Source organism: Zingiber officinale, chromosome 4B, assembly GCF_018446385.1.
Source record: "Zingiber officinale cultivar Zhangliang chromosome 4B, Zo_v1.1, whole genome shotgun sequence".
NCBI lineage: Eukaryota > Viridiplantae > Streptophyta > Magnoliopsida > Zingiberales > Zingiberaceae > Zingiber > Zingiber officinale.
This window is the reverse complement of record NC_055993.1, coordinates 105,977,838-105,989,693: the sequence shown is the minus strand read 5'-3', so window position 1 is coordinate 105,989,693 and position 11,856 is coordinate 105,977,838. Positions and strand designations below refer to the sequence as shown.

General features: G+C 35.2%; 1 protein-coding gene across 1 annotated transcript; it reads right to left on the bottom strand.

Annotated features, from left to right (window-relative positions):
- Nucleotides 1–1,403: 1,403 nt before the first annotated feature.
- Nucleotides 1,404–4,981, bottom strand: LOC121975908. Its single transcript, XM_042527840.1, has 8 exons — nt 4,837–4,981; nt 4,559–4,616; nt 4,448–4,465; nt 4,238–4,281; nt 3,544–3,644; nt 2,666–2,766; nt 2,517–2,577; nt 1,404–1,624 (listed from the first exon to the last, which is right to left on the bottom strand). Coding segments are annotated over exons 1-8 (429 nt in total). The 5' UTR covers nt 4,839–4,981; the 3' UTR covers nt 1,404–1,580.
- Nucleotides 4,982–11,856: the final 6,875 nt, after the last annotated feature.

Below are 11,856 nucleotides of genomic sequence, written 5' to 3'. Positions count from 1 at the left end.
CATTACACAAAGCTTTAGTCAAATTTGAATTTTACTCTGATTCCAAGGAGGGGTAGAGGCGTCAAATTTTGATCAACGCTTCTTGCCGTCTTCTGCTTCATTTCCCGAAGCTGCCGCATGGAATTTTCGGTCCTCAAGGCATGGTCTTCATGAGGTAGGGTGCTTCTGTTTCCATATCACCTCCATGATTTTCTTGTCACTTCCATCATAAATGTCCTTTCATAAGAAGCTAACACGTGCTCCACGAACTTGTTATGATGTCGGACACACACTTTCTGCACACGCCCCCAGGGCACTTCTATCCCTTGATTTGACAGTCATCATGTGATCCGCTGTTTCGATTGTCCGATTTGACTCCCGATACTCCTTAATGGTTTTAGTTTAAAAGCCCTAAAGGCCTCTAACAGTGGCTCACTAGCACATCGTCTTCCTCCGACCTTTCTTCCTTTGCTCATTTTTGCTCGCTAGCCTTCCCTTTCACATAAGTACTTCTCCTTCTTCCTTTATTACACCTTCGTTTGTTGATTATATAATGGCTGGAGAGACGGTGGTGTTAGAGTGTATACTAAAAGTCTAGTTTTTTTTAAACATTTATTTTGAAATAAGAATCACATTGGTCAAATGTCTACATTTATGCTAAGTGTAGTTGTCCGTTTAATTTATATTGTAGATAACATGGTGTGAGGAGACACACAGAAGTTCATGTTATCAGTTCCTTATAAATAATAAACAGTTGCTCACAACCAAGATGGAATGAGACAAACCATTGGAGTGGTTGTAGTGTAATTAGGTATTAGCACTACAAGAAAAAAGCTAATAGACAACGCTTTTAAAGCATTGTCTTTCTGCCTGAAAAAGCGTTGTTAAAGGCACTGCTGTTAAAAGTATGCTCAACGACAACGCTTTTAAAGCGTTGTTGTTTGTAGCGAAGACAACGCTTTTGCAACGCTTTAAAAGCGTTGTCGGTTTATGCAAAGACAACGTATTTGCAACGCTTTTAAAGCGTTGTTTTTGGTAGAAAAGACAACGCTTTTGTAACGCTTTAAAAGCGTAGTCATGTTTTGCAAAGACAACACTATTACAACGCTTTAAAAGCGTTGTTATTTTTTTACAAAGACAACACTTTTTGCAACACTTTAAAAGTGTTGTCGTTTTAAAGAAAAAATTTAAAAAAATTATTTAAAAATCATTATGTTTATATTTACAGAACTATTATTTTTTTTACCATGTCTAGATTCGAATTTTACATATAATCAACTCAGCTAATGATTTCAAACTCATACCAAAATAATAGAATTCTGACATTGAAGTAATATTAGTATTTAATTACATGAGAAGCTAGTAAATATCAAAATTAACACTAATTATATTTCAAAGTAGATAGTGATATTCATATATAAAATAAAAGAGCACAAAATAACTAGCCGACCTCGAAGCCAACAATCTGTTTACTTCTACTAGCTACACTCAAAAATTATTATCGGCTTGAGAACGGGACAAAACAATACAATAATTACTACCACAATACTAAAGAAATAACTTGTCTTTCTCAATTTATTACAGGAATAAGCAATTGGATTTTATCTAGGATTTTTGTGAGCTTTGAACAGATTGAATTGTCGGCCTGAAATATAAACAAAAAATTACAGTCAATAGTTTGAACCAAAAAATTACTTCTACTAGCTATTTTCTATAAATGAACCAAAACTCATTACTCAGAAATGAAATGCTTGCAGAAAGAAAGAAAGCTTGCAGAAATGCAACGTTTCTTCAAACTGCAGAAAGAAAGCTTGCAGAAATGAAACACTTTCTTCTCTGCAAACGCTTTCTTGCAAAAAGCACTGTTGTTGCAGAAATGCAACGTTTCTTCAAACTGCAGAAAGAAAGCTTGGCTTGCAGAAAGGCAACATTTCTTCAAACTACATTCTAAAATGCATGCAGTTTCTAAATTGCATTCTTCAAACTGTGCAGTTTCTAATATGCAGAGAAAGCTTGCAATTTCTCCATTCTAAATGCATACAGTATTTCTCCATTCTAAAATGCATATAGTATTTGCAAAAAGAAAGCTAAAATGAAACGTTTAGAATATGAGTTTAACCAATAGTGGAAAATTGCCAACTTCCTAAAGAAAGCTTGTAGAATTTTAAATAAGATTGATAAGAAGTCACTAATAAGCAGTAGTGAAAATTAATAAGCTGGAGAAACTATTGCTCACAAATCAAATATATTTTACTAGGAAGTCAAAAGGATACGACTAACTGGAGCATTTTAAATAAGCTCTTGTGCAGATGCATTTCATAATTTTCAACTACTATATATGATGACAGTTTCAATAAAAAACTTATACAAGCGTGAGAAAATGGCACTCTCCAAGAAAATTCTGATTGTAAAAGAAAAAAAAGTGTAAGACATGAACTGAACCACAACTTCTCCAATGTGCAATAGATAGCAGGAAAATGTATAAATAAATGTATACATGAAAAACAAAACAAAAAAAATCATCCAATGTCACTTACGATAATCAGGTTGTTCGGTTGAAGAACTTGCATTCTGTTTTACAGTTCCATTCGTTTGTATCTTCAATAGGCAGGAGATAATAATTCAGCAATAAATTAACAATAATACTGAAATACAACATAGCTTATTCCTAGCATTGCATACTTACTTCCTTAGTTGATTGAGTCTCCATTGGGCTTGCCTTTGATACCTCATTCATAAAGGAACGTTCATTGTGAAATAGTTCTTCTGGAGAAACATCCACAAATGCTGCAGAATTTTACATAAGACAATATGTCTCATACAGATAGAAGGTATAAAACATAATATCTCTATGATAATTCTTTTATATCATGTCCAATGCCTTTAAATTTAGGACTCAAATGTTCTGTTTGCTACTCTGCTTTGAGTATCCCTAGCAGAGATTCAAACTAGTTTATTGGCTCCAACTAAACAAATTTTTGGGATTTAGTAAGGATGGTTTCTTTAACAAATTTAACACAGTATTTGGAAGCTTTGGGTTGTCTATTGTACTATAGCCAAATATGCTGTGGACACTATCCAATTTAATATGGTGTATTCACTAAATGTGATACCTTATTTAATTAGAACCACCAGCATTTCTATAACTGGACCTTCAACTATGATTTAGTTATTTGTAACCTAATCAAACGTTTCCTCAGCGTAACTCCATCATTTGAGTTTAACCCAGCTCAACCAATGGCAGGCTCAGAAAGGGTAGAAATGAAAAAAAAACATAAACCTGAGGACAAGCTGGATTAACTAAGGATAGGTTTGGGACCCCAGAATAATTCTGGGTTAAAAGAATGGACGTTTATTAATGCGACCTATACAAGTAATAGTTCGGGCTAGCAAAAGCCATGACCTGAGTAAAAAAATGAAGCAGCAACAGAAGTCTTTAACAATGAATTGATCTAGATTAAAGATTTATCAAATAATAAATATCACTGATATATAATTAAAAATTTAATTACACAATATATACGAAATGCAATTAAAAGACACAAGACACAATATAGCTGATACCTAAGTTTTTTGAATGCCTGATATTGATACCAATATTGACAACCATGCTATATTGTTCCCAGTGCCCACACAAATGACACAAGAGAAGCAAGTAGAAAACACTGCAATTGCAAATAGAATAATTTAGAAGACAATTTGAAATTGTAATGAAATAAAAATGTTTTTCAGTGATATTTACTGGTTTGCAAGTACAATAATCACATTTCAAAAAATAATTCATTTTCCCATTAGTTATTTATTACTTTGCAGGTTCAATAATCATAGGCAATAAACTGGAGATTCAAACATTGTGTCCAAAGTTAATTCAGAAAAAAAGAAAACAGTTAACTAATAGTGAGAAACCTCTAACAATATCTCTTCTCTTTCATGAAAAAAAGTGGGAAAAACTAATAGACATTTTTTCAACAACCAAACAAGGCTATCTTCTGAATCTTCTCACTTCATTGAGCTCTACGCTAAAGCATATCACTTTTAGCGTATCACTAGTAATATTCAAATCCATTAAGAAGATTAAAAATCATTGAGGTCTACCTCTATCTAATTGAACTCTTCCAACCATAAAATATATTAGTGCCCTTTAAAGATGAACATATCATCCCAACCTATTTCATGGTATAACTGCCCTATGATATGAGCATTTTCTTATTCACGATATACAAAGCACTAACAAAAGGAAGCCAAGAATGTGCAAAACCTTTCTAAGGATAGGAAGATCATCTTGTTATTTCCAAAAGAGACCTGGACAGTGTACTTTCACAAACCAATGACAACATGTTAAGCCAACTTCCAAAGAAATTCACACAATCTAGAAATAAATTTCTAATATCAAGCACTTTCTAACTGAAAATAAGATTCTTAGGATAGAGATAATCTTACAAAGGGTACAAGCTGCAAAGGGACTCACCTTTAATCTATTTGCAACCTGTCACACCATTAACATGCTTTTCAGTAAGATAAAGAAGAAATCTTCATAAAACAAAAGCAAAACTTATCCAAGAAGTATGAACAGACTCACCACTTGAAAAATGACTGACAGACCAACTCCAACTCCAATCCAAAATAGTGGTGAACCCCTACAATTTCCCAGGGGGATTAAAAGGAAATGATGACTCATGCAAGTATCACAAACATATATGCTATAAAAGAAACAAGTTCACTCATGACTGTGAGAAAGAACTACAAGTTATTAGTTTGAAACATGAACAAATATCAAGTAGCAAATGCTTCAATTTCAGTGTCAACCAAGAGTAAACCTTCATTTTCAAACACAACAAAAATGCCTACGAGACATACATGGATGACGATGATGACAGCACAGGAATTGGGGCAATTGCACTACTTGTTGTCAATTGGCCGTTGCCTGAAGACGTAACACTAGCAAAAAATTGCGTATTGAGCTCTTTCTCTACATAAAATAAGATGAGCAATGATATGTACAAGGAAAAAAACTCAATGAAAACTTCAAGGATAGACACATAAAGTCATGGCCCACCATTTCACTTTTTGTGGGCCCCATCATTTTATGTGTCTATCCTTGAGGTTTTCATTGAGTTTTTTTCCTTGTGCATATCATTTTTCAAATAAGATATAGTACGTCTGTAAACCACATCTACTCAGAGAGAAGGCAGTAATAATTTTTAAGAGAAGCAGATGCAGCGAGAACATTTACACTCACAAAGTCGAACAAAATTAACCATAAAAAGAATTCGTCAAACTATGCAGAGATAAACTAATATGAACAATTTAAAAGAAATTTCCAAATTAAGATACGAGGAACCTAACCCCTTGCAAAACCCGAAACTATTAGCTAAGATACGGCTCGTGGAAGATCTAGTAGTTTACGAAGCGAGGCAATACCAATACTAGATGAGGCACGATCGCTGCTTCCACTCGTTAGAGCGAAGGTAACGAATCCAGGACCTCCTCTGCTTCCTACCCTTCTGCTTCTTCTCGCAGGTAGAGGGGGAAAGGGAAAAAGAGTAGGCCGCCACCGGCTGATGACCTCGTGGGGATTTGGACCCGCAGCAAGAAGGGAGAATTTGGAAAGGAGAGCGAAACTATCCATTGATTAGGATACCAGAAGACAACAGGATCTGCTGTGGTTGTTGGTTGCTACTCGGAAAACCTATAGGTTCCACTGTACAAAAATTTTGTACAAAGATCTGAACCTTTTCCTAGCTACCATGTGTTCTTTTAAATTAAATTTTGGATCGCCTGCGGAACTTAACACGTTTGATCCAAAACTTAATCTATTTGTTCTTTTAGGTTTTGACTTGGATCTCCTGCGAAACTTAACACGTTCGACCCAAGTCTCCTTAAGTTATTAATTCCATTAAATATTAATTTCCATAAAAGGTTCCCAGTACTGACGTGGCGAGGCACATGGCCTTCTTGGATATGGGAGCAACCACCACCGACTAGACAAAACCTTTAATAGAAAGTTAATATTTAATTTCCTAAAATAACTTTAGGTTAACCAAAGAGAACAATCAAATCACAAGGAAAAAGAACACAACATCGAAAAACATATTCGAAATACTAGAACGTAAGCCTCTTGTATTTGGTATTATTTCCATAAATAACTAGTATGATGCGGAAAGAAAAATTACTAGTTATACCTTGTAGAAAAACCTCTTGTCTACAAACCTCTTGATCTTCTACCGTATTCCTCTTCTAACCTCGGACGTTGTGTGGGCAACGATCTTCCGAGATGAGAAACCACCAAGCACCTTCTTCTTCTCCTAGCTAGGTTCGGCCACAAAGAAGCTTCACGAGGACGAAGAACAAAACACCAACCAAACTCCAGGGATACAAGCTTTCTCTCCTTCTTCTTCTTCTCCAGTAGTATCCGGCCACCACAAGAACTCCAATCAAGAGATAAGTTTCGGCCACCACAAAGAGGAAGAAAGGAAGAGGATGGCCGACCACAATAATTTTCTTCGAGGATGAAGAATTTGGCCACCACCAATGCTCGAGGATGCTAGAGGCGAGACTTGCTTTCTCTCCTTCTTCTCCTTCCTTGATCCGGCCACAAACAAAAGCTCCACCAAGAAGATAGGTTCGGCCAACAAGAGGAGAAGAGAAGAAGAGGGCCGGCCACCACACGAGGAAAAGAGAGGAGAAAATAATAGAGTTGTCACCAAGAAGGCACCTCTCCCCTCTCTTTTATATTCCTTGGTCTTGGCAAATAAGGAAATTTAATTAAAATTTTCCTTAATTCTTTTGCCATGAAAAGAAAAATTATTTTAATTAAAACAATTTTCTTCTTTTAAAAACAATGGCCGGCCAAAATTATTTCCCCAAAATAAGGAGAGTTTTAATTAAAACAAAAAATTAAAACTTCCTAATTTGTTTTCAGAAATTTTAAAAATAAAATTTTTCTTCAAAAATCCCTTCATGGTTGATAAAAAGAAATTTCTATAATTTTATTTTTCAACATGTGAATAATTTACAAAGAGAAAAAATAAAATATCTTTCCAATCTACAAATAAGGAAAGAGATCAAATCTCTTTCTTTAATCTTTTATAGATCCTTATAAAAGAGATATTTTAATTTTAATCTCTTGATAAATTATATCTTTCACATAAGAAAATTTTAAAATTAAAATTCTTTAAATTAAATAGGGCGACCACCTAAGCTTGGGTTCAAGCTAGACCCATCTCACCAATGGTTTGGCCGGCCTAGCTCGATCCTCAAGCTAGCTTGGCCCCTACACTATGGGTATGAAGGTGGGTATAGTACTCTATAAATAAGAGGCTACGATAGGGATGAGAGGAGGAATTGGTTTGGTCTCCGATAAAATTAAACATCCGTGTTCGCCCGAACACATAACTTAATTTTATCAATAATTCATTCCACTAGAGAACTATTATTGAACTACACGAATCCCAAATTACATTTTGGGCTCCTTCTTATTATGGCGTGTTAGTCTCCACATGTTTAAGATATCGAATGTCCACTAATTAAGTGAGTTCTTGACAACTCATTTAATTAATATCTAAGTCAAGAGTAGTACCACTCGACCTTATTATCATGTCGAACCTGCAGGGTTTAACATGACAATCCTTATGAGCTCCTCTTGAAGACATTATCAACCTAGTATCTCTAGGACACAGTTTCCTTCTATAATCAACAACACACACTATAAGTGATATCATTTCCCAACTTATCGGGCTTATTGATTTATCGAACTAAATCTCAACCATTGATAAATAAAATAAATATCAAATATATGTGCTTGTTATTATATTAGGATTAGGAACACACCATAATAACGAGGTCTTTGTTTCTTTATAAAGCCAATAAAGAAGCGACCTCGAATGGTCCTACTCAATACACATGGTGTACTAGTGTAATTATATAGTCAAGATTAACTAATACCTAATTACACTACGACCTTCCAATGGTTTGTTCCTTTCCATCATGGTCGTAAGCTACTGTTTATAATTTATAAGGTACTGATAACATGATCTTCTGTGTGTGACACCACACACCATGTCATCTACAATATAAATTAATTGAACAACTACATTTATCATAAATGTAGACATTTGACCAATGTGATTCTTATTTCTAGATAAATGTTTATACCAAAAGCTAGGCTTTTAGTATACACTCTAACAGTGGTTACACTGCCTCAACGTCGGCGGTTGATCACCTCAGCACCGGGATCTGCTGCTTGACGAAGGTGTGGTAAAAGAGATTGGGCAGTGTGAAGGAAGCGTGAATGAGGCGACGGAGGCGAAGAGATTAATCCTGCGGTCTTGACAGAGAGGAGTTCGGAGGGGTTCTCCAGAGAGGGGTTCGCCAGAGAGGGATTTGCCGGAGAGGAGTTGGATGGAGAAGGCCGCGTGAGATTAGACCTGACCACGGTTCGGAATCGACGGTTCGACGGTTCGGAATCGACGGTTCGACGGTTCGGAACCGACGGTTCGACGGTTCGGAACCGACGGTTCGACGGTTCGGAACCGCCGGTTCGACGGTTCCAGGCAGGTCGACCCTTAACCTTAACCGCCCAAGACGGTTACGGTTCACGGTTCAAAACCGCCGGTTCACGGTTCGGTTCACGGTTCGTCACGGTTCAAGATTAATATGTTAAAAAAAATAAAAAATAAAAATTAAAAATTAAACATTAAAAATTAGAAATTAAAATTTATTAAAAAAAAGGCTTGCACTTATTTAAGTTGCCTACGTATCCCTTTAGGGGAATCAAAGCCCACGTAGTTCTTTTACATTTTTATCCTTTTACATTTTCATTCACTTCCATTTCCTGTTCATGTCGTATTTGTTCCTTGATTAAAATCTTGACTTCAATATCCGAAAGTTGTATTCCTTGGATTCTTTTCTCCGCTCTGGTCGATCGTCCAGAATGCTTGGGCTTCCAATGAGTCGGAGACAAAGTTGATCGTCGTTCATCTAATATGTTGCCACCGGCATTGAACGTCAGTTGACACTGAACAAGCTAAAATTTCTTTTGCGATCACGGAGAGAGCGGGAAAGCTTTGAGCCTTCTATGACCACCACTTTAAGATATCGAAGTTTTAGCTAGCTTCATTAAAATCAAAGAAGTCGTAAAATAATTCTCAAGTTCTGTGTGGAACTTGAGGATCCCCGTCAGACGTTTTGTCAGTTCTTTTAATAAGAGTTGTGCTTTTGTAAGTTTTAAATTACTACTAGTAGTTTGTTGAATTTCGAAATATTAATTTGTGTTCCGTATTTTGCGTAATATTGATTATAAATATCGTATAAATAAATTCTAACATTATATATAATATTAACTGGATCGGGAAGAAGAATCTTTAATTGGAATTAAAGCATCATAATATAAAGTTAACATTTCTTGTAAAACTTAATTTAAATCTAGGATCTAAAGCGAATGCAATTAAATAGATTTCGAATTAAATAAAAATATTTTTCCCATTTAGTTTTCATAGCTAAGATGCGAGGAGATAAAGATTCATTATTAATATGTTCATTTAAAACTAATACTATATTAGAAAAATTTTCTAAAACTAATTGAGCGGGATAATAAACACCGGAAAGTTGTTAGGTTGCATCATTAAATATTTTAAAATTTCACAAATACTACTACAAATATTCCATTGTTGTGAAAATAAATATATATTAGTATTAGTGTTTTGTGCAAAAAATGAACATAATAATTCTTTATATTGAAATGAATCTTGTAATAATTGGTATGTTGAATTCAGTTGTACATCAAATGGAAATTTTGTAGGTTTCATTCCATTAATTTTACAAAACCTACCCCCATTGTTTCATTATAGATGGATGAGACCATAAATAAGAAATTGCAATTCTAATTGGTTTAATATAACTTTCTAAAATTTTTAAACCATCTTGAACACATAAATTTAAAACATGGCATACACAACGAATATGAAAAAATAAACCGTCGATAATAGGTTGACAAACAAATTTTAGATCATCTATACAAGCGGTATTAAAACTAGCATTATCTAATGATATTGAAAATATTTTATGAGTTAAACCATATTCTTCTAAAATTAAACTTAATAATTGTGCGATATTATGAGCATTATGTGATTCATCAAAACTCTATAAGCTAATAATCTTTTTTGGAGGTTCAAGAGTTATCACACCCATATACGAATGTGTTTGCGATGATCACTCCAAATATCGAACATAAAGAAACTTTATTATCTAATTTACTAAATTCATCAATTAAATTCTTTTTCCTTGTTTTACTAAATTTTTAATTGTACGAGTAAGTGTAGTCCTAGGAACACGTTTAGCACGTGGATTAAGAGATTCTTTACAAAATCTTCAAATGTGCATTTAGATCCAAAACTAAAAGAAAGATGTTCTACGGAAACAAATTTAGCTAATGATTCTCTTAATTTATTATCCGAAAATAAACCGAAATCGGTACTACAGCTAGTTGAAAAAATCTTGATAATTGTGTTTGAGAACGGTTGAGTCCGTATTCCGTCGGGTGCTTCGTTTCACATGTCGTTTCAATGACCCATGGCCAACTTGGAATTTGTAGGAAGCATTGCGATTCTTACATTTTGCCGCTTTCTCCGACGAAAGAGTGACCTTCTCAAATGTTTAGTAAAATAGAAGACTTTAGAGGAGGAAGTTCCGAACCTTAGAAGTAATTGCATCGGTACTTCCTTGTGTGTCGGTGTCGAATTCGGAAGATGCTCGATCTCATCATTGATGGATTGAATGTTGGGGTCCTCCTCCATGATTCATTATTTGCTTTCCCTTAGAGCTCGAGATGATGCACCTCGCGGCCTCCTTCATTGTAATTGAAAATTGAAAAGCGTGTAGATAGAGAATACGAAAATGAGATTAAGAGTAGAAGATGTGTGTGAAAAATGATGAAATAAGCTCTATTTATAGAGTTTTGATAATATGGACACTAAATCATAGCCGTTGATCGAAAAATGGTGAATAGTCCTAACCGTTGAAAAAAATACCTAAAAAACCCTCAAGCTCACGAACGCGGTTAGCACGGTGGTTCATATGAACAGCGGTTAATCGGTTCAGCCGTTAAAAAATTTGCGGTGAGCCGGGTTAACTGTGATTCGGGTTTTACCTGATGAGCCGGGCAAGCCCGTGACTTGGGCGGTTCGGTCGGCTGAGTCGCGGCTGGGGCGGTTCCGGACCGCAGGGGTCTACGTGAGATGAGGAGTTGGGAGAAGAGTTCATGATCAAAAACGATCGGAAGATAGGAGTTGGGAGAAGGGTTCGGGTTTTCTACTCCTTACCTAGATCCAACAGTTTATATTAATCAAGATTTAGATGAGAACTTAACAATAGACAACACTTTTTATAAAACGTTGTCGTAGACACTAAAAAAAAGTCCAATAGACAACGCTTTTTACGAAGCGTTGTCTTTGACCCGTAAAAATCACTAATAGACAACGGTTTTTAGAAAAGCGTTGTCTATTAATAAGAAAATAATGAAATAGACAACGCTTTTCACTAAAAGCGTTGTTAAAAAAAAATAGACAACGCTTTTTATAAAAAGCGTTGTCGTTTAAGTGTTGTAGAATCCCAATTTTCTTGTAGTGTAGTTTATCTTGACTAATAAATTACACTAGAACACTATGAGTGTATTGAGCAGGACCATTTGAGGTAGTTTCTTTTTATACTTGTCACGCCCCGGAGGAGTCCATGTCCGAAGAAATTTCGACAGTATCTCCCCTGTACGGCGGACAATCTGAAGCATTACTACATCACCATATACCTCAGCCACACATGAATTATATTTGTAATCTAATAGTTCCTTCTTAGATACGAAGAATTGATATTTATGAATAGATT

What these genes read in the sequence shown, in the direction of transcription:
- LOC121975908 (XM_042527840.1), bottom strand. An exon ending in ATCTTCCTATCCTTAGAAAG is followed by an intron (nt 3,645 to 4,237) that starts GTTTTGCACATT and finishes TTGCAATTGCAG; the next exon opens with TGTTTTCTACTTGCTTCTCT. An exon ending in AACCGAACAACCTGATTATC is followed by an intron (nt 1,625 to 2,516) that starts GTAAGTGACATT and finishes TTTATATTTCAG; the next exon opens with GCCGACAATTCAATCTGTTC.